Below are 26,150 nucleotides of genomic sequence, written 5' to 3' on the forward strand. Positions count from 1 at the left end.
TAATTATCTTTTGTTTTGCAGTCTGACGAGTTATACTGCAGTAATGTTAAAAACATTGAGGATAGTGGTCTTCCTTCTTCTGGTGACAACCCTCGGATTTTTTTTTGCAATCACCCTCAAAGAGAGTATCTTTCCTTATGTATCCTCTTTATCAAGAAGAAAAATATTAAATGAATCAATTATGTTAATGAATAACATTTTCAGTCCCATTAATCGATGGTCAAATATGACAAATGTATTAAGTACCAAACCATCAAGAGTTCAGGAAAAAATGTTACTGGAGACCCTTAATTCGTCATCGAGCACAAGGTTAAATAATGCTTTTGTTTCTCCTTCTGAAGTATTAAAAGAAGGTGATGGCATAATATTTTTGGAAACTACAGATCGAATGCAACCTTCTTCATTAGTTTTATGTGCCATAGAGTCTGCAGCTCGTGTGTACAAAAACCAACCAGTGGCCATCTTCATGAAAGGATTAAACAATACCAACATAGAAGAAATGGTGAAGAGACATTTCCCAGTGCTCACATCTCTGAGGAACATTTACTTCTTCCCGCTGAGATTCGAAGAAGTGTTTGCTGACACCCCACTTCACTCCTGGTATCAGAAGGTAACGTACAGCAATACCTGACTTTTACTAGTAATTAGTATGAGCAAATGTAAAGCAGACTTCATTTCTCTAGGGTTAACCTCTGAGCTTAACCTCTGAGCAAGGTGTATGGGCATACAGAGGCCTCTTCTGAAGGCAAAACTTAAAATGCTTTAACCACAGAGTCTTGTGGCAACAATAAATCTTAAAAGGGGTGTCCCCTACTCAGACAACCTTTTCTCAATAACTATGTTTGACCCCAGTAAAATAATAACATTTATATTTATCTCCGGTGCTGTTGCTGTTACAGAGGTGTCCGCACTGTCTCTCCCAGGGCTCTCGTAATGGCTCTCACCTTCCTCGAATGCATGTGATTTGTTCAAAGGCAGGGAGAGTGTAGCGGCCACTGATTGCCCGCAGGGATCATGTGGCATAACAGTGTCACGCAAGCCCCTGGAGAGACAGTGCCGACATCACTGGAACAGCGCTGACACCAGGGGTGAGTATAAGTGTTATCAAGTTACTGGGTGCAAACAGATTGAGAAGGAGTTGTCCGCATAGTGAACCAGCCCTTTAATAATAGTATTTTTTCCACTAATGTATTGGGCAGGCAGGCTGTATAGGAGACGCATTGGTTGTACCAACAAACACTGCATTACAGTCCAGTGTGCTGCTGCTGCTCAAATTGCTAGACTTATCCCCAGGTCTCAGGGGCCAGGAAAAATCCTTTTTTTTTTTCATCTAAATCCTCTTTTTTTTTTTTCCCTCAGTCAGACTGTACAAATACCCGTCTTACACAGCACATGGCCAGATAAGGTTGTAAAATGTTAAAATGACATTTCCCGGTGAATGCATTTGTCACGGTTGAAAGCAATACAAACGTGCAAAAACGCATAAAAAATGCTACTTGTGAACATAGCCCAAGGTGTGGAGGAGTATTTTTGTTTTTGGTTATTTATTTTACCTTATACACAAGTCTTTACCCTGGAAAGGAAGTTCCTTAACATATTTCACAGGAAAGCAGTTTCAGTTTCGTTTTTGAACGTTTTATTGTGAACCCATAAAAGTGGCTTAATACCTCTGACCACGTTGTTGACAGCAGTGACCTGGGGGTCAGAAATGCTTCCTGGGGCGATCACCATGCTGTCCCCATGTCATTTGAGCACTGTCACTATCGTTTTGGGCACTTTTTAGGCTTTCTACTGACTGCCGGGGGTGCCGCCGCAAAAATGCTCGGGTCTCCCATAGACTAACATTGGGCTCATTACTCGGGTCGAGCACCCGAGTATCACGGTGAGCTCGGCCCGAGCATCGAGCACCCAAGCATTTTAGTGCTCGCTCAACACTAATAATGATAGAGAGAGAGGAGTATGAGGCTGTACAGGAAATTATTTTTTTGGGAGTGAAGGTAAGAAATTATGTTTTGTATATTAGATAGTACAATTATTGTATATATGTCTATATTTATTTCTATTATCTTTACTTTTACTGAAAAGGTAAAAAAAATCTATAAATATTTTACAGTAGCCATCAAATAGCCATCGGTCCATAGAAAGTTTCTTTAGTCAATATGTATCAAAAGCTATCCTCATAAATCAGTCTTTATTATTATCATTGCACAGACCATATGCATTATAATTCTTTAGAAATTTGTAAAGAAAATGAATAGTGTTGAGCGAACATGCTCGACACTGCTCGTTACTCGCCCGAGCATCACGCTACTCGGGATGTTCGGCGAGCACCCAGCATTTCCGGGTTACTTGGGCGGGAGCTCGGGTCTCCGCCCTGCATGTTTGGCACTCTTTAGAGAGCCAATGAAAATGCAGGGATTGCCAGCCAGTCACTGTAATGCCGCAGCCATGTTGTTTGTGGGCATTACAGTGATTGGCTGGCCGCACAGCGTCACCTCGAGTATTTAAAAACGGGCGCCGCCATCTTGGACACAGTCGCTCCGGATCAGACAGTGTAGGGACAGCGCTGCTGATTTAGGGAGAGATATATCCTGCAAAATAGTTAGTGTAGGGTCTGTAAAGGCTGCCAGATCAAACAAACAGTCCTTCTCAGGACTAATATCCATCCCAGGTATATCAGGCAGGCAGGCAGGCTGTATAGGAGACGCAGTGGTTATACCAACAAACGGTGTATTACAGTCCTGTGTGCTGCTCCTGTTGCTGAAATTGCTGGACTTAGCTCCAGTCCCGGGAGCCAGGAAAAGTCCTTTTTTTTAATCTAAATCCTCTTTTTTTTTTCCTCCTTCACAATGTACAAATATATCTGTTGAAAATAGTCTGGTGTAGGCCAGACAAATAGAAGTGTGGTTTTGCAGTTCTATGGGCCATTTGTATCTAAAAAAAACAGTTTGAGTGTGTCGCTCTATGTTCAGCCGCAAATATATATATTTAAAAAAGTCTGGTATACACCAGTAAATTATTACTGTGGTTTTGATGTTCCACGGTAAAACATCTCTAATATCCTGTTTTTGGCATTTTTTGCTGTATAAAAATAATAATAGTGTCTCCCTGATTTTTCAGACACAAATATATCTGTTGAAAATAGTCTGGTGTAGGCCAGAGAGACAGAAGTGTGCTTTTGCTGTTCCACGGTAAAAAATCTCTATTATCCTGCTTTTGGCATTTTTTGCCGTAAAAAATAAATAGTGTCTCCTGATTGTTCAGACACAAATATATCTGTTGAAAAAAGTCTGGTGTAGGCTGGAGAAATACAAGTGTGGCTTTGCAGTTTCAAGGTTCAAACCTCTGTATTATCCACTTTTGGGCCATTTGTATCTAAAAAAAACAGTTTGAGTGTGTCGCTCACTGTTCAGCCGCAAATATATATATATTTTAAAAAGTGTGGTATACCCCAGTAAACAAAAAATCTCTATTATTCAGGTTTTGGTAGTTTTTTCCGTAAAGAAAAACAGTAGTGTCTCCTGACTGTTGTCACACAAAAATATATCTGTTGAAAATATTCTTGTGTAGGCCCGACATCCCAGTGTAGTTTCGCAGTTCCACGGGTCAAATCGCTGTACTATCCAGTTTTGGGCCTTTGGTATCTAAAAAAAAAGCAGTTTGAGGGTGTCGCTCACTGTTCAGCTGCAAATATCTCTATTTAAAAAAGTGTGGTATACCCCAGTAAAAAATAACTGTGGTTTTCCTCTTCCACGGTTCTAATCTACTCTTTATTACCCTTTTTCCATTGATAGTGCAAGTGTAAGCTATTTTACTTCATTTACAATGGGCAAGGCGCGTGGCAAGAGACGTGGAAGTGGACGTTCTGGTGATGGTTCGTGCAGAGGACGGGGTCGTGGCCAAGGTGAAAATGTGCCACAACCAACAGCCACATCTTCTCGCTCCCACTTCTTGACCGAATTACTAGTGAAGCACAGAACAACACCAGTATTGAGAACTGATCAGTGTGAACAGGTTATTAATTGGATAGCAGACAATACTTCCAGTTACCTGGGCACCACCACCTCCAGTCTGTCTTCCACACGGTCAACTCTTAGTAGCCGTGAGTCTCGACCGCATACTCCTCCTCACCCTGATGCTCCTTCCTCCCACCATGCCGAGTGTCGTCAGACAGCAAGTGATCCCACACTTGGACACTCTGAAGAGCTGTTCACTGGTCCATTTCCATATTTGGGCCCCTCGCCTGATACGCTTGAAGTGGTGGAAGAGGAGATCCCATGTTGCGATGCCCAATTATTTGAACAGCCACGGCCACAGGAAGTCGACGTTGGCAATCGGTCACAAGAGGTGGACGATGACGAGACACAATTGCCAGGAAGTGAGGAGGAGGATCGTGGTGCGCAAGTGGAAGAGGAGGAGGTGGTGGATGATCTAGTAACTGACCCAACGTGGAAGGAGGACATGCAGAGTGAGGCCAGCAGCACAGAGGGGGAGGGAGGCAGAGTACCCCAACAGGCAGGAAGAAGCAGTGTGGTGGCCACAGACAGAAGGCAGGCAACCGTTCCCCGTAACACCAACACGAGGGACGTTGCCAGTACAAGCGGTAGGTCTTCCAGAGTCTGGAATTTTTTTAAAGACTCTGCTGATAATCCCAAAAAGGCCATATGTTCCACCTGCCATGCCAGCATCAGCAGGGGTGACAAAACTACCAGCCTGACCACCACCAGCATGATCAGGCACATGGCAGCAAAGCACCCGACTTTGTTGGGCGAAACCCAGGGTCCACGACCAGTGTCAGCGAGTGTCACCACTGCTTCTTCCACTGTTGTGCATGCAATAGAACCCCCTGTTGTGTGTGCAAGGCAATCCCCTGTCCATACTGCATGTAAAGATGCCCCCTCCTCTCAGTCTTCACTTGTTATGGCAGTTTCTCAAGAAACAGCATCAACGTCCACGTCCCACCGCAGCGTTCAATTGTCCATATCCCAGACCTTTGAACGAAAGCGGAAATTCGCAGCTAATGCCCCACAGGCCACAGTCCTAAATACGCACATTTCACGACTGCTTGCATTGGAAATGCTGCCTTTTAGGCTGGTGGCGACGGAATCCTTCCACAATCTTATGGCGGAGGCCGTCCCTCGGTACTCGGTCCCCAGCCGACACTATTTTGCCCTTGTGCCATCCCCGCACTACACAAGCACGTGTCCCAAAGCATCTGCCGTGCCCTCAACAACGCAGTTACTGGGAGAGTCCACCTGACAACGGACACGTGGACAAGTGCTTGTGGCCAGGGACGGTACATCTCTCTGACGGCACACTGGGTAAACATAGTGGAAGACGGGACCCAGTCGGACCTTGGGACGGAACACATACTCCCCACACCGAGGATTGCGGGCCCTATGTCAGTCAGAGTTGCCCCCACAGTGTACAGCTCCTGCGCATCCTCCTCCTCCTCCTCCTCCTCATGTTCAGCCTCCATCTCAGATATCACCACATCAGTTACAAGCTGGAAGCATTGCAGTACTGCCTCCGGCAAGCGGCAACAGGCTGTGCTGAAACTCATAAGCTTAGGTGATAAACCTCACACTGCTTGTGAGTTGTGGACAGCTGTGAAAGAGCAGGCAGATCTGTGGCTGAGACCGCTGAACCTACATCCCGGCATGGTCATGTGTGACAATGGCCGTAACCTGGTGGCGGCTCTGAGGCGAGGTGAGATCACACACGTACCATGCCTGGCTCATGTGCTTAACCTCGTGGTTCAGCGGTTTCTTAAATTGTACCCCGAGTTGCCAGATCTGCTCTTGAAAGTACGCCGCCTGTCAGCTCATTTTCGCAAGTCGGCTACAGCTTCCGCTGCCCTTGCTGTATTGCAGCAGCGTTTGCAGCTTCCTGCACACCGACTGGTGTGTGATGTCCCCACACGTTGGAACTCTACCCTCCACATGTTGCAAAGGATTTGTGAGCAGAAGAGAGCAGTTGTGGAGTACCAGCTGCAACAAGGCCGTCAATATTCAGGTCAGACTCCACACATAAGACCTCAGGAGTGGACCTGGATGTCTGACATATGTACCATCCTGACAAACTTTGAGGAGGCCACCAAGATGGTGAGTGGTGATGATGCCATCATTAGTGTCAGCATCCCACTTGTCTGTCTTTTGCAACGCTCTCTGCAGAGAATTAAAGAGGAGGCATTGCAGCCAGAGTATGATGAGATGGATCAAGAAGCCGTAGCAGGCGATTACACACAGCTCAGCCTCATCTCATCCCAACGTGCATTGGTGGACAATGAGGGAGAGGAGGAGGAGGAGGAGGAAGAACAGGAGCTGCTATCATGCGTTGTAGACGGTAGTACCTGTACAAGTGTCATACCGTCGGTTCAGCGTGGGTGGCCTGAGGACAGGGGGGAGGAGAAAGAGGAGGAGGAGAGCATGGTCAGTCGTCATCTTGGTGAGGACACGGAAATCTTGCCCGTTACCAGTCTGGCACGCATGGCTGACTTTATGTTACGCTGCCTTAACCGTGACCGTCGCGTTGTCAAAATGTTGGGTGACAGTCATTACTGGTTGGTGACACTTGTAGACCCCCGCTACAAGGAGAACTTTCACTCTCTTATTCCTGAGGTGGAGAGGTCTACAAAAATGGGGCAATATCAGAAGGCCCTTGCTGCAGAACTCTTAAAAAAATTCCCATCTGAACACGCTAGCGGCAGAGGTCACAGTTCGTTGCCCAACCAAGGCGTACAGGCGAGAGAGATGCAACTCCAATCCTCCAATCCAGCAGAGGCAGGGGAACACTGTCAATGTTCTGGGACAGTTTTCTGAGACCCGCCCAGCTTACAGGCCCTGAGGCGTGGGGTACTCTCACAAGGAGTGGAAAGTTTCAAAAGATGGTGAGGGAGTACCTTTCCGATCATACCAGCGTCCTCCGTGATTCCTCTGTGCCTTTTAATTATTGGGTATCCAAGCTGGACACTTGGAATGAACTCGCTCTGTACGCCTTGGAGGTCCAGGCCTGCCCTGCCGCTAGCGTGTTATAGGAGCGTGTTTTAGTGCCGCTGGGGGAATTATAACTGATAAGCGCACTCGCCTGTCAACTGACAATGCTGACAAGCTGACCCTTATCAAAATGAACAAGAGCTGGATTGGACCAGAATTCTCATCACCACCAAATGACAGCAGAGTAACATAAAGTCAAATCCACTGTGTTATTTCGGGAGGTGTATTCCCATGCACCGCTTCACACCCACACATGAGTATATGCTTCCTCATTTCGGCTGTTTTTTGCTCTTCTCCTTATCCTCAGCCTCCACAACCACTATACCACCAGGGTGACCGTGGTCCATGTTGCCAGCATTGCAAGTTCCTCTGTCCTAATTTTTGGCAGCTTTTGCTTGGAAGGCATAGGCAAAGACTATGGGAGACCCACTCCCCAATAATGGGAATAATGTTTTTAATATGCTGTACTGCATGGCTCTTGTAAGGGACATTGCAAGTTCCCCCTTCCTAATTTTTGGCAGCTTTTGCTTGGAAGGCATAGGCAAAGACTATGGGAGACCCACTCCCCAATAATGGGAATAATGTTTTTAATATGCTGTACTGCATGGCTCTTGTAAGGGGCATTAAAATCATCTTGTTAAGCTACTGTGACCTCCACGTCTCTTCCAAGGGTCGTTAATATTGTCTTTTTATTCCACTGCGACCTCCACCACTCTTCCAAGGGGCATTAAAAGCGTCTTGTTAAGCTACTGTGACTTCCACGTCTCTTCCACAGGGCGTTGATATTGTCTTTTTATTACACTGTAACCTCCACCACTCTTCCAAGGGGCATTGATATTGTCTTTTTATTCCACTGCGACCTCCACCACTCTTCCAAGGGGCATTAAAACCGTCTTGTTAAGCTACTGCGACCTCCACATCTCTTCCAAGGGGCATTAAAACTGTCTTGTTAAACCACTCTGAACTCCACGTCTCTTCTAAAGGGCATTAAAACCATCTTGTTAAACCACTCTGAACTCCACAGCTCTTCCAAGGGGCATTGACATGTTGTTTTAATTACCTCTAACCTCCACGACTCTTGCAACGGGCATTGCATTTCCTCCTAATTTTTGTCAGCTTTTGCATTCCAATGCATAGGCGAACACTAAGGGAGACCCACTCACCAATAATGGGTAGAAGGTTTTTAATACGCTGTAATCCACGTCTGTTTCAAGGGGCATTGCAGTGCCTAATAATTTTTGGAAAGCCTTCCATTCCCTGCTTAGGCCAACAGTGTACAGGAGACCCAGTTGCTATAAATGGAAAAAACGGTTTAGTTAAGGCCCTATGACCTCCATGTCACTTCCAAGGGGCATTGGAGTGCCTCGAAATTTTTGGTAGGCATTGCATTCACTGTATGCCTTATAACTGTGTAGCTGAACCGCTCCTTTTGGTACAGAAACATATCCTACAAGACATGTGTGGTTGGCTGGCCTGATATTGATTTGAATGGTCCCTGTTCCTCCTGCTCTTTCTCCTTTGCCACCACCTCATCCATCATTCATCACCTGAAGCTTTGTTTTAACGGGAGTCATAGAACTGGGATAGTAGCAGGAAAACATCCAGCAATCCTCGAAGGAGGTAGAATATGCGCCAAAACGCTGACCACCTCAGGCCTAGCTGCTACTACATACATGCGCTTGCATTCCAAGGAACAGAAAGCTAAGGAGGTGGATGGCCTCATGATCATGAATAATTTACTCGTTGTGTAGGAGGCCGACCACTGCTGCTGTCTACCTTCTGAACTTTGTTTTGAAACCTGATTGACCCAGGACCCGCAATCCTCTATGTCTGGAGGACGTGTTGCATCCCAGTGTCCAACTGTGTCCCGGCTTCCACAATATTAACCCAGTGTGAAGGTGTCAGTGAGATGGACCATTCCTGGCCACATTCACTTGTCCACGTGTTTGTGGTTAGGCTGTCCTTCCCACTAAATGCACTGGGGAGGGCACAGGTAATGTTTTGGTATGCGCGCTTGTGTATAAGGCGCACCGGGACAAATAGGGGCGGCTGGGGACCATTTATGGACACCCGGCCACCCCCACGGGGCTGGGGACTGTGTGTCGGCACCCGGCCGCGGGGCGGCTGGGGACTGAGTATGGACACCCGGCCGCCCCCTGGCGGCTGGGGACCAAGCGTGGACACCCGGCCGCAGGGCGGCTGGGGACTGAGTATGAATACCAGGCTACCGACGCAGCCATGACGTGGTGGCCAGATTCCACCTCCACATGCCTAAAAGGCCCAATTTCAAGTGCAAGCAAGCTAGCAGTATGGTATTGCAGCCTGGGGGTGGGTGGGTGGCAGGCTGCATACTTGCGCTTGTATTGCAAGTTATGGGGGAGGTACAATTGAACACTGCCCTGGGACAAGGACTTGCACGGGGATAGTTGCAAGTCTGCATCTTCTGATGCGGCAAGGATCACTTCTTATGGGCACACTTTTAGGCAGTGACCTGGGTGTCAGAGATGCTTCCAGGGGTCTTCCCCATGCTGTTCCCATGTCTTTTTAGCACTGTATGCATGTGTCACACAGCACATGGCCAGATAAGGTTGTAAAATGTTAAAATGACATTTCCCGGTGAATGCATTTGTCACGGTTGAAAGCAATACAAACGTGCAAAAACGCATAAAAAATGCTACTTGTGAACACAGCCCAAGGTGTGGAGGAGTATTTTTGTTTTTGGTTATTTATTTTACCTTATACACAAGTCTTTACCCTGGAAAGGATGTTCCTTAACCCCTTTCCGACCTGGTCAGCAATAGTACGCACCAGGTCGGGAAGGCCGGTTCAGCGGGGGCTCCGGCGGTGAGCCCGCACTGAAGCGAGCACATGTCAGCTGATTATTGGAATCGCAATCCACCCGCGGCTGTTAACATGTTAAATCTCTGACAGTGGCATTTAACTCACGCTTCCGGGAGTCCTAAGCCCCGCCCATCAGTGACCCCGTCACGTGATCGCGGGTCACCAATGGGTGGGCATGACAACTCAGGGTCTGCAGCAGACGCCTGTGGTTGTCATGTCTCAATTGCTATGAGCGCCACCTAGTGGTCAGCGCTCATAGCAAGTGAGCATTTCTCCTGCATACAAGCGATCTGTTCATCGCTTGTATGCAGTAGAAGCAATCAAACAACTGCTGCTTCTAGTCTCCTCTGGAGACTATACAAGCAAGCAGAAAGTGTAAAAAAAGTTTTTAAAAAATAAAAAAAATAAAAAATATATAAAAGTTTGTCACCCCCCTTTCGCCCCATTCAAAATAAAATATATATGTTTAAAAAAAAAAACCACATACACATATTTGGTATCGCCGCGTTCAGAATCGCCCAATCTATCAATATAAAAGAAGAATTAATACAATCAGTAAACGGCGTAATGAGAAAAAAATTTTAAACGCCAGAATTAAGTTTTTTTGGTCGCTACAACTTTGCAATAAAATGCAATAGCGGGCGATCAAAACATCGGATCTACCCCAAAATGGTATCAATAAAAACGTCCGCCCGGCACGCAAAAAATAAGCACTCACCTGGCCCCAAATCCCGAAAATTGGAGAAGCTAACGGTCTCGGAAAATGGAGTCATTTTTTTGTTTTTTTTTAGCAAGCTTTGGATTTTTTTTTCACCACTTAAATAAAAAAGAACCTATACATGTTTGGTGTCTATGAACTCGTAACGTCAGTTTTAGCAATCTGTGAACGTGGTAAAAAAAGGACCCAAAAAACAACTGTGGAATTGCATTTTTTTTGCAGTTTCACTGCACTTGGAATTTTTTTCCCATTTTCCAGCACACGATATGGTAAAACCAGTGATGGTGTTTAAAAGTACAACTCGTCCCGCAAAAAATAAGCCCTAACATGGCCATATTGAACTAAAATTAAAAAAGTTCTGGCTCTGGGAAGAAGGGGAGCAAAAAAGGAAAACACAAAAACAGAAAGACCCATGGTCGTAAAGGGGTTAACATATTTCACAGGAAAGCACTTTCACTTTCGTTTTTGAACGTTTTATTGTGAGCCTGTAAAAGTGGCTTAATACCTCTGACCACGTTGTTGACAGCAGTGACCTGGGGGTCAGAAATGCTTCCAGGGGCGATCCCCATGCTGTCCCCATGTCATTTGAGCACTGTCACTATCGTTTTGGGCACTTTTTAGGCTTTCTACAGACTGCCGGGGGAGCCGCCGCAAAAATGTTCGGGTCTCCCATAGACTAACATTGGGCTCGTTGCTCGGGTCGAGCACCCGAGTATCACAGTGAGCTCGGCCCGAGATCCGAGCACCCGAGCATTTTAGTGCTCGCTCAACACTAAAAATGAATGAAAATATTTTAGAATGGTACATCTAACGGTTCATTTAAATGAATGGTTATTGCTTCAAATAGAGGGGAAGATGTGTAGTACCTGGTCATGTCCACTACAGTTGACGGAGCTGTAGACAGTTACACCATTCATTCTTTTTGGGTAGGAGTCGATCAGCCTAGCACATCTGGAATTAGCAATCTTTGGCCACTCTTCCTTTCAAATCTGTCATATTGTGAGGGTATCTTCTGCATACAGTGCCCTCTTCAGGTCATCCACACATTTTCAATTGGATTCAAGTCTGGGCCCTGGCTGCGTCATTTCAAAACTTTGATCTTCTAGCAATGGCATTCTTTTGTTGATTTGTAAGTATGCTTAAAATGTCTCGCCGAAAGCTCGGCAGCTTATTAGCAGAGTCCTGAAAGTTTTGTTGCAAAATTGACTGATATCTGGCACTAATGAGGTGCTGGTGGCAATGTTCTGGGAGGGGCTTTCCAGAAATATTAAGGATGAGCTAACTGGTTGATATCTACCAACTACCATCGAGGACCTGATTTCCCTCTCCATCCGTATAGACCTTCGTTTCCAGGAGTGTTTCCGGGAGGTAGCAAGTTAAAAAGTATTGCGGCACCTGGCTTCATTCTTCCACAGGCCGCTTGTTTCTCCGCCGCCCCCTGCCATGGCTTCTCCTGAGCCCATGCAGGATGACCGTTTTGTTCTCACTAAAGAGCGACAGAGGGATCGCTGCGCTAAAGGTCAGTTAATGTACTGTGGAGACAAAGGTCACTTCATTCATGCCTGTCCGATGAAGCCGGAAAACTCCAGCATCTAGGGTTGGTAGGAGAGGCCTCCCTAGACAGAAAATACACCTCTCTACCCCTGACCCTTAATGTGGCCATGACAACCAGTGAATCCCAGTTTCTTGAGACTGCGTATTTGGGTTCCAGGTCAGCAGGAAATTTTATCCTTCAGACTGTAGTGGATCGCTTCGAAATCCCAGTTTGTTCGCTCCAAAACCCTCTGGCAATAACATCTGTCAATGGGAGGATTCCTTCGGGAGATGATTCGTTTGATCACTGAGCCACTCGAGGCCCGTATCGTGATGCTTCATACTGAGAAGATTGCCTTCTATGTCCTTACCCACATGTCTCATGCCTTTCTCTTTGGTCTACCATGGCTACGACAACACTAGCCTGTGTTGAATCAGAGGACTGGAGAGGTGCTCCACTGGGGACATTCTTGTCATGAGAATTGTCTGGACCCCATATGTCCGGCTAAGGCCCTGTCTTCTCCAGCGTCACTGCCCGGTTTGCCGTCCATCTATTGGTCCTTGGCTGATGTATTCTACAAAAAGGAAGCAGAGACTTTGCCGTCTCACAGGCCGTATGACTGCCCTATCTACTTGATTCCAGCATCTACACCCCCTAGAGGCCGCATTTATCCTCTGTCCCCAGCTGAAACTCAAGCTATGTCGGAATACATTTGGCCAGGGGGGTTCATTCAGAAGTCCTGCTCTCCCACCGGAGCCGGGTTTTTCTTCGTCAAGAAGAAAGACGGATCGCTCCGACCCTGTGTAGATTATCGGGGTCTCAACCAGATCACCGTGAAGAATAAATACCCTATCCCACTAATCCTTGAGTTGTTTGATCGATTAAGGGGTGCCAGGATCTTCACCAAATTAGATTTAAGAGGCGCCTACAATCTAATCCACATTCGTTGGGGAGATGAGTGGAAGACGGCCTTCAACACCAGGGACGGGCAAAATGAATACCGAATGATGCCCTTCACTCTCAGTAATGCACCGACAGTTTTTCAAGAGTTCGTCAATGACATCTTCTGAGACCTGCTTTATTCCTGCGTTGTTGTGCATCTGGACGATATTTTGGGATTTTCTCCGGATGTGGCCTCCCACAGATGAGCAGTTCTTCAGCGTCTTAGGGAGAATCGACTCTATGCCAAGTATGAGAAATATGTTTTTGAACAGTCCGCCCTTCCCTTCTTTGGTTATGTTATCTTGGATTCCGGACTCAGGATGGATCCTGAGAAAGTCTCTTCCATCCTTAAATGGCCGGTGCCCTTTGGAGTCAAAGCAATTCAGAGATTCCTTGGCTTTGCTATCTATTATCGACAATTCATTCCTCACTTCTCCACTCTTACCGCTCCCATGTCTGCCATGACCGGAAAAGGAGCCAATTCAAAGAACTGGTCCTCTGAGGCTGAGGTGGCCTTCTGCTTTCTGAAATGGTCCTTTTCCACCGCTCCCGATCTGCATCATCCGGATTTGAAAAAAACAGTTCTTACTAGAGGTGGATGCATCCTCTTTAGGTGCTGGGCCTGTACTCACTCAAAAGTCTTCCTCGAGTCGCCGAGAGTCCTGCGGTTTCTTCTCTAAGGCCTTCTCCGCTCGTGAGCGTAACTACTCCATCGGTGACTGGAAGTTACTCGCCATTAAGATGGCTTTGGAAAAGTGGCAATACCTGCTGGTGGGCGCAGTCTATCCGGAGGTCTTTTACAGAGAGCATAAGAACCTGGCGTATCTTCAGTCCGCCCAGAGACTTAATCCACGCCAGGCCAGGTGGTCTTTGTTTTTTGCCCGCTTTAACTTTTTGTTACATTTCAGGTCCGTTGACAAGAATATCAGAGCTAATGCCCTCTCTCACTCATTTCTGTTTGGGTAACTAGAGGAGGATCCTCAATTTATCATCGAACCGTCCAAGATGGTTACTGTCGCTCCAATCAGCCTGTCACAAATTCCCCCAGGAAAAACCCTTATGGCCGAATCCGAGAGGGAGCGAGTTTTGTCATTGGGCCACTCATCCAAGGTGGCTGGTCACGCAGGACAAATGAAGATGCTACAATTGATTTCTTGCCACTACTGGTGGCCATCCATGAGGAGGGAGATCTATGCCTACGTGGCTGCCTGTCTGATTTGTGCTCACAATAAAGTCCCCAGACGACTTTCTACTGGATCTCTCCTGCCGTTACCCTTGCCGTCCAGTCCGTGGCAGGACATAGCAATGGACTTCATTATGGATTTGCCGATATCCGAGGGCTGCATCGTCATCTGGGTAGCCGTTGATCGCTTTTCCAAAATGGCGCATTTTACCCCGTTGTCTGCTCTTTCGTCTGCTCCCAAACTGGCTGACAGCTTCATCAAACATATTTTCCGTTTGCACGGATTTCCTTGTCACATTGTGTTCGATCGAGGTTCGCACTTCCAGATTCTGGCGAGCTCTCTGTAAGCATCTAGATATCGTCTTGGACTTCTCCTCGACCTATTACCCTCAGTCCAATGGGCAAGTGAAGCGTGTCAACCAAGTCCTGGGAAACTACCTGCGACACTTTGTTAATTGCCACCACAATGATTGTGTGAAATTACTTCCCTGAGCTGAGTTCTAGTATAACAAGCACGTTGTTGAAGCCTCAGGAGAGACTCCTTCCTACATTGATTTCGGTCGGCAACCCGAGGTTCCCCACCCAGTGACAGTTCCTTCTGACGTTCCTGCGGCAGATATCCTCTCCAAGGATTTTCTAAAGTGGTGGGAGGACACCAAAGCCACTCTAGAAGCATCCTCCGCCCGTATGAAGAAACATGCGGACAAAATGCACCTGGACCCTCCGTACCTCTGCCCTGGCGACAAGATATGGCTCTCGGACAGGTATGTTCAGTTGAAGGTTCCCTCTTACAAGTTGGGTCCTCGTTTTATCGGTCCTTTTCAAGTGCTGAAGCGGATCAACGAGGTCTCCCATAAACTGAAGTCACCTCCTTTATGACGGATTCCGAATGCTTTCCACATATCTCTGCTGAAGCCAGTCTTCCAAAGCTCCTTCTTCAAGGATCCTGGTACTATGCCCGCACCAACTGCCTCAGATGATGTTTTTGAGGTGGAGAACAGCTTGGCTATGAAGAAGGTGAGAGGCAAGAATTTCTTACTTTTTGACTGGGATTTGGTCAAGAAGAGAGGTCCTGGGAGCCTAAGGAGAACATCCGTGCTCCGGATTCACCTCCAGAACTTCCTCGATGGCCTGAAAAGGAGGGGGCATAAAGGGGGGGTACTGTTAGCACCATTCCGGATCCCCGCTCTAACAAGCAGGGTCTCTAGTGTGTCACTTCAATCAACTGCTCTGCTGCCGACGCGCTTCCCTCCCCTGTGTTCTGCCTGCTTTCAGCAGGGCTTCAAGCCATGTCCTTAGGACACGCACTCCCGCCCTCTTAAAGGGCCAGCGTGCACTTGCTATTATGTCCCCAGCTAATGGCTGTGGGACATTACATATATATTGCTCTTCCCCACTGGGGAGGTGCCTGAGCAACCTTCCTGTTCTGCAGTCTACATTGTGAAGATTGTGTACTAGTTCATGCTACCAAGCCTGCTGCACTCTGTTGTAAACAATCCTGCTGCACTCCAGTGCAAACCAAGCCTGCTGCACTTCGGTGCAACCCTGCTGCACTCCGGTGCAACCCTGCTGCACTCCGGTGCACCCCTGCTGCAGTCCAGTGCAAACTAGCCAGCTGCACTCCGATGCAATCCTGCTGCACTCTGGAGCAGCCAAGCCTGCTGCACTCCAATGCAATCCTGCTGCACTCCGGTGCAACCCAGCCTACCTGTCCTACTGGGTCCAGCCGCTGCGCATCCGTTGGTCTGTTTTGGAGTAGCACCTGGGCCACCTCCCTTGTCCCTCCTCAGATTGGGGAGTCGTAAAGCCACCATGCATCCGGGGACTGATTGGGAGAAGCCCCTATTTACGCGTCTCCAGGCACTCCTTGTCAGTGGCACAGTGGTTCCACAAACTATGTACATGACACACATATCTACTTTGCCAACTCATCTTAAAATTCTGGACAGTCTGTAGAGATAGAATATTTTTTTTCAGTATCTGTAAAAACAATATCTTTGTAGATGGTGGAATATGCAAAGATTATTTCCACTGTAATTTTCATTTATTTTAAAGCACAACTCCAATTTTTTTTTATTGCAACGCTGTAGTGTTGCTTCTAATCAAAGGACCCTGCATCTAGTCTTATACCTATTTGCTATTGACGCGCTCCCTGGGCCGTGGGGTACCCAGTGCCGGGCCGGTGGATGCTGGGGAATGTCACAGTGGCGGTGACCCGTACCGTGACCCAGGGCGGTCAATAAAAGGGGTTAGGGATAGGGGATTTATGGTGTTTTTATAGAGTTCGTGACGCCACCTGTGGAATGCAGCTAAAGGGAGCCGCCGCTGCGGAGCAATCCTCTGAAGCTGATGTTACTGCAGCAGGGATGATGTGGCTCTCCACAGGAAGAGCTAGCTCCAGGGCAGTGTAGATATTGCAGGCTGTGCTGGGCGTTGTAGTGTAGGGGTTGATGGCGCAGCAAGAAACACAGAGACAAGGAAGTGCAGTCCCAGGGTCTATACTGGTGCTGATTAGACAAGCCGGGACTAGGGTACTGGCTAGAAGTGGAAGACCGGGCAGCCAGGAAGCAAGTAAAGCATCCTCCTTGCCAGGTGAAGTTGGAGGCCTTCCCTTTCCACTAAACTCTTTGGCCCTGCTACTTGTAGCTGTGCGGTGGCCCTCGTCACTGAGTGCAACGTTTCTGTGCTCACCCGTATGGCAGGCAGCTCGGGCCTTGCTGGTGCGTCGCTCCCACGTGGCGGTGCTGGACCCTGTGGTGCTGCTGAGCCTCCGGGCATCTGATGGGGCCAAGAGACCTGCAGTCTCCTGCCCTCCGGTTTCTGCGACTGGGCCTTCAGTGCCCCACAGCCTCGAACTCCGGTGTCCGGTTCTTCTGTGCTGATGCTTCTGGGGTGAGCTGCCGCGCAGCTCCAGTCCCCAGCTCCTCTCTCCTCGACGTCCTCGCTTCAACTCCTCACACTAAGACTAACTAACCCCTCCACCAGATCCCAGTTGCCAAGGGAAGCGGCTCCCCTTGCTGGTCTGGAGACAGGAAAGTGTTGTATGTTTAGTATACCTGACTAGGGGATCCCTGCTTGCTTCCAGGCATGGCATTACCTCTTTTGAGGGAGGCAATGCCACTGTGGCAACCGGACCCCTTGGGTGCCACACTATCGTCTTCATCTTCTGTCGCCGTCGCTCCTTATTCAGTCTCCAGCAGTTTGTGATTTGCCTGGAGCAAACTGAAGGACACTTTTCAATGCACATCTATGAGAGCCTTGTTTTGGCTCACATAGTCTTGCATTGAGAGTTTATGACCATTACTTCTGGTCAGTCAGAAGTTGTGGTTACAAGATGGACAGGAGGCAGATTTTGGATTAGAAGCACCACTTCAGTGCTGAAAAAATTACCCCACTGGAGCTGTGCTTTAAGATTCACTGTTGAATGCTACTTACCTTTTAGTATCTATTAGTGATGAGCGAGCACTAAAATGCTCGAGTACTCGTTGCTCGGGTTGAGCAAATTGGAATACTCAGGTGCTCGACCCGAGCAATGAGCCCAATGTAAGTCTATGGGAAACTTGAGCATTTTTCAGGCGGTTCCCCTCGGCGGTCTGCAGAGGGCCCAAAAATTGCCCAAATCGATGGGAACAGTGCTCAAATGACATGGGAACAGCATGGGGAAGACCCCTGGAAGCATTTCTGACTCCAAGGTCACTGCTGTTAACAACGTTGTCAGAGTATTACGCCACTTTTATGGACTCACAATAAAACATACAAAAACTAAACCAAAATGGATTTTCCTGGGAAATATGTTAAATAACATCCTTTCCAGGGTAATGACTTGTATAGAAGGCAAAAAAAATAACCAAAAAACCAAAACCAAAAATACTTCTCCACACCTTGGGCTATGTTCACACATTGCGTTTTTGATGTGTTTTTGCATTTTTGCATTGCTTTCAACCAAGACAAATGCATTCACCAGGAAATGTAATTTTAACATTTAACAACCTTATCTGGCCATGTGGTGTGTGACACATCATCAGACACATGCATACAGTGCTGAAAAGACATGGGAACAGCATGGGGAAGACCTCTGGAAGCATCTCTGACTTCCAGGTCACTGCCTAAAAGTGTGCCCATCATAAGTGATCCTTGGCGCATGCGAAGATGCCTCCCGCCATGCACCTGTCATTGCAGACTTGCAACAATCACCGTTCACGTCCTTGTACCACTGCAGCGTTCAGTTGTCCCTACCCCATTCCTTGGAATGCAAGCACAAGTATGCATGCAGCCAGCCACCCACCCTCCCACAGGCTGCAATACTATACTGCCAAATTTTTGACAGCTGCTTGCACTTGAAATGTGGCCAATTAAGCTCGTGGAGGCGGAAGCTTTTCACAACCTCATGCCGGCAGCGGCCGGGTGTCCATACTCGGTCCCCAGCCGCCACTCTATTTCCCGGTATCGCCTCCGCCTTCCACAAGCACGGGTCCCACAACATTACCCGTGCCCTCCCCAGTGCACTTACTGGGAAGGACCGCCTAACCACAAACACGTGGACAGGTGAATTTGGCCAGGGACGGTACGGAGCCAGTCCACAACTTTTTTTTGTTGACAGTTGTATTTAGCTCGGTGAAAGGACTGGCATAGAGGGAAACCCTATCTAGCCTGCATGTCATTTCTCACAGGAAGTCCTGTAATGCATCTCGTTGCAAAAGCAATAGCAGCCCATCCAACATCAACTCGCCATTGTCGGTGGTGCTTTGACACACAGACACATCTTTCTTTGCGCATTTAATTTCTTGAATATAGAGTTGGACAATGGCCTGATCTGTAATGCGGTTTGAGAAATAACATGCATAAGCATGGCCAATCCATATTAAAAAAGCAGCCATAGAGTGTCCGGGAACCTTCCCCCACACTTTTCTTAGCCAGGGCTGCATTTCGGCGGGGTTGGACGGACCCACCAGAGAACAGAGACTCCTCCAGCGGGCCCTGGCTTCTCCTTCAGGAGAGTTCATAGTGCCGAGGTGAGGCCATGATGATGATAGAGGCCACCATCTGCTTAGTTTTCTGTTACTTGGAATGCAAGTGCAAGTATGCAGCCAGCCACCCACCCACAGGCCGCAACACTAAACTGCCAGATTTCTGGGCAGCTTTTTGCAATTGTAATATGGCCTTTTAAGCTCGTGGAGGTGAAAGCTTTTCACAACCTCATGCCAGCGGCGGAAAGGTGTCCATACTCAGTCTACAGCCACCACTATATTTCCCGGTATCGCCTCCGCCTTCCACAAGCATTCCACAACATTACCCGTGCCCTCCCCAGTGCACATATTAGGAAGAACCACCTAACCACAAACACGTGGACAGGTGAATCTGGAAAGGGATGGTACGGAGCCAGTCCACAACTTTTTTTGCTGAGAGTTGTATTTAGCTCGGTGAAAGGACTGGCATAGAGGGAAACCCTATCTAGCCTGCATGTCATTTCTCACAGGAAGTCCTGTAAAGCTGCTTGCACTTAAAATGTGTCCTTTTAGGCTCGTGGAGGCGGAAGCTTTTCATAACCACATGCCTCGTGTCCATACTCGGTCCCCAGCCGTCACTATTTCTCCCGGTGTTGTCTCCATCTTCTACAAGTGCGGGTCCCTGAACAATACTGCTGGTACTTTTCTGGGGGAATTTGCTTGCCTCCTACCAGCCTGGAATATTTACAGCAGACTATGGTATGACGCCATGGTATTAGCACTGCCCCCAGTACCAGTAGTGAAGCCATCCCCAATTTCCTTCTCAGGAATTTTATTTGGTAGACTGAGTGGCTGCCCAAATACATTTTCTCACAAAGGAGCTGAAGAAAGAGTGGCAGTAGGTGCAAGTTTCTCCAGCCTGTTAGATATTAGAGGGTGAACGGCAGCACATTGGATCAGTGGTTAGCACTGAAGACTTGCAGCACTGGGATCCTGGGTTCAAATCCCAGCAAGGACAACATCTGCAAGGACATTGTATGTTCGCCCCATGTTTGCGTGGGTTTCCACCTCAGTAAAAAAGCAGCCATACAGTGTCTGGGAACATTTCCACACACTTTTCTTAGCCAGGACTGCTTCTCGGCAGGGTTGGACGGTCCCACCAGAGAATCCTCTGGTGTGCCTTGGCTTCTACCTCAGGAAAGTTCATGAAAGCGCTAACTTTGCAGCTGCTATGGGGCTTTTGAGCGGGGTAGAAAGGTTAGCCCTCAGAATCAAATCCTCTGGTGGGCACAATGTTTTTCAATCTGAAACAGCTTCTCAGTGGGAGTTGTATTTCACCACATCCATATTCTTTAGCTTGGTGAAAGGACTGGCATAGAGGGAAACCGTATCTACCCGGGCTGTCATTTCTCCATCACCAGGTTACGCCCATTGTCACACACGACCATGCCTGGCTGTATGTTAAGCAGTGAGAGCCACAGATCAGGCTGCTGTGTTACACCTTTCAACAACTCTGCAGCGCTGGGCGGTTTGTCAGTTAAGCATGTTAACTTCAGCACAGCCTGTTGCCAAAGGCAGTGCTGCAGTGCTGTCAGCTTGTGACTGATGTGATCATTTCGGAGATGGGGGAGGAGGTGCATGAGCTAAACAATGTGATTACATTGTTGTTAAATTGGTGACGCTGTTTTTTATTCAAAAGCAAGATCCTATTGTTTTGTTTTTTTTACATTTTTTTTAAGACAAATGCATTCACCTGGAAATGTCATTTTAACATTTTACAACCTTAGCTGGCAATGTTGTGTGTGACACATCATCAGACACTTCCTGTTTTATTTATGATGGAGGGACTATGAAAGTCATAAAGCCTATTTTTATAGGGACATCAGATGGCCCTTACTATTCTTAAAAGGCCAGCAGTCGACCCTAGCTATTGTTAGAGAGCCATCAGCCGAGTATGCTTTGTTGTTCCCATTATTAACAAGTGGGTCTCCTATACTGTTATTGCGCATCCAGTGACTGCAAGGGCTGCCAAAAATTTGGATTCAACCCAATAGCCCTTTGAAGAGATAGAGGAGGGTCTCAGTAAAAATTTTTTTCCCATTATAAAGAAGCGGGTCTCCTATAAGTGGTAATGCCCATGCTGTGACTGCAAGGGCTGCCAAAATTTGGGAAAAACTCCACTAAGAATTTAAAGACACATAGAGCAGGGCCACAGCAACAAGGTACGACATGTTCCCATTAGAAAGGAGAGGGTTTGCTATACAGTTATAGGGTATGCAGTGAGTCCAACGACTGACCAATTTTAGTAAAAACACCACTAAGAATTTAAAGACACATGGAGCAGGGCCACAGTAACAAGGTACGACATGTTCCCATTAGAAAGGAGAGGGTCTGCTATACAGTTATAGGGTATGCAGGAGGTGCAACGGCTCACAATTTTAGGAAAAACCCCACTAAGAATTTAAAGACACACAGAGCAGGGCCACAGTAACAAGGTACGACATGTTCCCAATAGAAAGGAGAGAGTCTACTATACAGTTATAGGGTATGCAGTGAATCCAACGGCTGACCAATTTTAGTAGAAACACCACTAAGAATTTAAAGACACATGGAGCAGGGCCACAGTAACAAGGTATGACATGTTCCCATTAGAAAGGAGAGGGTCTGCTATACAGTTATAGGGTATGCAGTGTGTCCAACGGCTGACCAATTTTAGTAAAAACACCACTAAGAATTTAAAGACACATAGAGCGGGGCCACAGTAACAAGGTACGACATGTTCCCATTAGAAAGGAGAGGGTCTGCTATACAGTTATAGGGTATGCAGTGAGTCCTACAGCTGACCAATTTTAGTAAAAACACCACTAAGAATTTAAAGACACATGGAGCAGGGCCACAGTAACAAGGTACGACATGTTCCCATTAGAATGGAGAGGGTCTGATAAACAGTTATAGGGTATGCAGTGAATCCAACGGCCGACAATTTTAGCAAAAACCCCACTAAGAATTTAAAGACACATAGAGCAGGGCCAGAGTAGCGACAAATTCCCATTGGAAAGGAGAGAGTCTCCCATAGTGTTGGCCTATGCAGTGAATTTGGAGGCACTTCAATGCACCCCGGAAGAGACGTGGAGGAGGGCCTCATAAAAAAATGTTCCCATTTGAAAGGAGCGGACCTCCTATACTTGTAATGCCCATGCACTAAGTGTATGGGCTGACAAACATTTACCCCTGGGGGGTATACATGAATATACTGTATCAACATTTTTTTTACGGGCATCATAAACACCCTTTAAAAAAAATGAGGTGGGTGTTGCATCACTGACCACGGTCACCCTGGTGATATGGTGGTGGAGGATGAGGAGAAGGAGGAGGACAAGAGCAAATAGCCAAAATCAGGAAGCGTATACCCATGTGTGGGTGTGAAAAGGTGCATGGGAATACACCTCTCAAGAAAAGACACTGGATTGGAGTTTATGTTACGCTGATATCATTCGGTGGTGTTGAGAAGTCTGGCCCAATCCAGCCCTTGTTCATTTTTATAAGAGTCAGTCTGTCAGCATTTTCAGTTGACAGGCGGATGCGCTTATCAGTTATAATTCCACCATCGGCACAAAAAACCCACTCTGATAAAACGCTGGCGGCAGGGCAGGCCAGGACCTCCAAGGCATAGAGAGCCAGTTCATTCCACGTATCCAGCTTGGATACACAATAATTATAAGGCACAGCAGAATCACGGAGGACGTTGGTACGGTCGGCAAGGTACTCCCTCAGCATCTTCCCAAACTTTGCACTCCTTGTGAGAGTACCCCGCGCCTCAGGGCCTGTCCGATGGGAGGGTCAGAGAAAAGTCTCCCAGAACTTTGACAGTGTTCCCCTGCCTCTGCTGGATTGAAGTTGTGTCTCTCTTGTCTGTACCCCTTGGTTGTCCAATGAAGTGTGCCCTCTGCCACCAGCATTTTCAGATGGGAATGTTTTTAATAGCTCCGCACCAAGGGCCTTCTGGTGCAGCCCCACTTTTTAAACCTGTCCGCCTCAGGAATAAGAGATATAAAGTTCTCCTTGTAGCGTGGGTCTAGAAGTGTCAACAACCAGTAATGGCTGTCACCCAAAATTTTGAGAACACAAGGGTCATGGGAAAGGCAACATAACATAAACTCAGCCATGCGTGCCAGACTACTAACAGGCAATACTTCCGTGTCCCCACCAAGAGGATGACTGACCATGCTCCCCTCCTCCTCCTCCTCCTTTCTGTCCTCTGGCCATCCACACTGAACAGACGGTATGACAGCTGTGCAGGTAGTACCATCTACTATAGTGCATGAAACTAGCTCCTGTCCTTCCTCCTCCTCCTTCTCTTCCTCATTGTCACCCAATCCACGTTGGGATGAGATGAGGCTTGGCTGTGTGTAATAACCCTGTATGGTTCCTTGCTCCATCTTATCGTGCTCCGCCTGCAATGCATCCTCTTTGATTGTGAGCAGAGAGCGTTTCAGAGGACAGAGAAGTGGGATGGTGATGCTAATTATGGTGTCATCGCCGCTCACCATCTTGGTGGAGTCCTCAAAGTTATGGAGGATGGTACATATGCCTGACATCCATGTCCACTCCTGAGGTCTTATGTGTGGAGTCTGAACTGAATAGCGACGGCCTTGTTGATGCTGGTACTCAAAAACTGACCTCTTCTGCTCCCAAATCCTTCCCAACATCTGCAGTGTAGAGTTCCAACGCGTGAGGATATCACACACCAGTCTGTGAGCCGAAAGCTGCAAACGCTGCTGAAACACGGTAAGGGCGGCGGAAGCTGTAGCTGACTTTCTAAAATGGGCACACAGGCGGCGTACTTTAACAAGCAGATCCAGCAGCTCCTAGTGGGATTTAAGAAACCGCTGAACCACGACGTTAAGCACATGGGCCCGGCATGGTACGTGTGTGAGCTCGCCTCGCCTCAGAGCCGCCACCAGGTTCCGGCCATTGTCACACATGCCTGGCTGTAGTTTCAGCGGTGTGAGCCACAGATCTGCCTGCTCTGTCAGAGCTGTCCACAACTCTTCAGCATTGTGCGGTTTTTCACCTAAGCATATTAGCTTCTGCACAGCCTGTTGCCGCTTGGCCGAGGCAGTGCTGCATTGCTTCCAGCTTGTGACTGATGTGATCATTTCGGAGATGGAGGCTGAAGAGGAGGAGGAGACTGAGGAGGATGAGGTGCAGGAGCTGTAGACCGTGGGGGCAACCCTGATTGACCTAGGGCCCGCAATCCCTGGCGTCGGGAGGACGTGTTCCGTCCCAAGGTCCAACTGGGTCCCGGCTTCCACTATGTTAACCCAGTGTGCCGTAAGCAACATGTACCGTCCCTGCCCACAAGCACTTGTCCACGTGTCCGTGGTTAGGTGGACTTTACCGGTAACTGCGTTGTTGAGAGCACGGCTAATGTTTTGGGACACGTGCTTGTGAAATGCGGGGAAGGCACACCAGGAGAAACAGTGGCGGCTGGGGACCGAGTACCAAGGGATGGCCGCCGCCATCAGGTTGCGGAATGGTTCCATCTCCACGAGCCTAAAAGGCAACATTTTGAGCGCAAGCAGTCGTGAAATGTGAGAATTTAGTAGTGTGGCCTGTTGGGCGTTGGCTGCATATTTGCGCTTGCGTTCCAAGGACTGGGGTATGGACAGCTGAATCCTGCACTGGGAAAAGGACATGGACGTGCTTCCTGATGTTGCTGCTTGAGATTGTGCAATGACAGGTGCAGTGCAGGAGGCATCTTCGCATGCACCATGGACCGGGGATTGGCTTGCATCCACAACAGCAGAAGAAGCAATGGTGCCACCCACAGACACTGTTCCCTGACCCTGGGGTTCAGCCCACAAAGTCGGGTGCTTTGCTGCCATGTGCCTGATCATGCTGGTGGTGGTCAGGCTGGTCATTTTGCCACCCCTGCTGATGATGGCCTGGCAGGTGGTGCAAATGTCCTTTTTGGGGTTATCAGCAGAGTCTTTAAAAAACAACCAGACTCGGGAAGACCTAACAGTTGTACTGGCAAATTTCTTCGTGTTGGTGCTGCGGGGAATGGTTGCCTGCATTCTATCTGCGGCCACCACACTGCTTCTTCCTGCCTGTTGGGGTGCTCTGCCTCCCTCCCCCCGGAAAAACTGGCATTCCTCACATGTATTAAATCTGTCAAACAGTTGCAAATCATGTTCACGGAGCGACGAAAACTTAAAGCCAGAGCACACTATAAATACTCGGTGCTCGCCCGAGTATACTCGGCGAAAGGGTTAACAAAACATACTCGCTCATTACTAGTATCTATCATTCTGGCGTTTGAAACATAGTATATCGATATCGCTACATCAAAAATGAAAATTTGTATAATAGTAATAATATGTTGGCATAAACTTTCATGTATCCATTTTACTTTCAGATTAATTCACAACAGCAGTCATTCTGGACCCACGTCAGCTCTGATGCCTGCAGATTAGCATTGATCTGGAAGTATGGTGGCATTTATATGGATACGGATTTCATCTCAATACAAACTATTCCTTACAAGGACTTTTTGGCTGCAGAATCTTCTCAGTACTGTAGCAATGGTATTTTTGGGTTTTCTTCTCATCATGATTTTACACAGATATGTATGGAAGACTTTGTTAAGAATTATGACAGCAGAATATGGGGACAGCAAGGACCACGTCTTTTTACCCGTATTTTAAAGAAGTTCTGTGACTTACCAGAATTTGTTGGTTCTGAAGATGTCATGTGTGGAAACAATACTTTGTTCAATCCCCAGCGTTTTTACCCTATCATTTGCCCAGAATGGAAAAAATATTATGAGGTTTGGGACAAACTGCCATCTTTCAATGACTCATACGCTTTGCATCTCTGGAACTTCATGAATAAGAAAAAATTAACTATGGTACCTGGTAGTAACACATTAGCAGAACACCTCTACAAACAGTACTGTCCTTTTACATATAACGCAAAATTTAATTGA

The 26,150-nt window shown here is 47.5% G+C and overlaps 1 protein-coding gene across 1 annotated transcript; it reads left to right on the forward strand.

Annotated features, from left to right (window-relative positions):
• The first annotated feature begins 43 nt into the window (after window positions 1-43).
• LOC141258001 (alpha-1,4-N-acetylglucosaminyltransferase-like) lies at window positions 44-26,150 on the forward strand. Its single transcript, XM_073672989.1, has 2 exons — window positions 44-610; window positions 25,581-26,150. The coding sequence occupies exons 1-2, from the start codon at window positions 44-46 to the stop codon at window positions 26,148-26,150; spliced, it is 1,137 nt and encodes a 378-aa protein (XP_073529090.1).

This window comes from Phyllobates terribilis, unplaced genomic scaffold (assembly GCF_046119375.1).
Source record: "Phyllobates terribilis strain yellow unplaced genomic scaffold, ASM4611937v1 Scaffold_3__8_contigs__length_932513732, whole genome shotgun sequence".
Classification (NCBI taxonomy): Eukaryota; Metazoa; Chordata; class Amphibia; order Anura; family Dendrobatidae; genus Phyllobates; species Phyllobates terribilis.

What these genes read in the sequence shown, in the direction of transcription:
- LOC141258001 (XM_073672989.1), top strand. Translation starts at nt 44, where the DNA reads ATGTTAAAAACATTGAGGATAGTGGTCTTCCTTCTTCTGGTGACAACC. An exon ending in TTCACTCCTGGTATCAGAAG is followed by an intron (nt 611 to 25,580) that starts GTAACGTACAGC and finishes TTTTACTTTCAG; the next exon opens with ATTAATTCACAACAGCAGTC.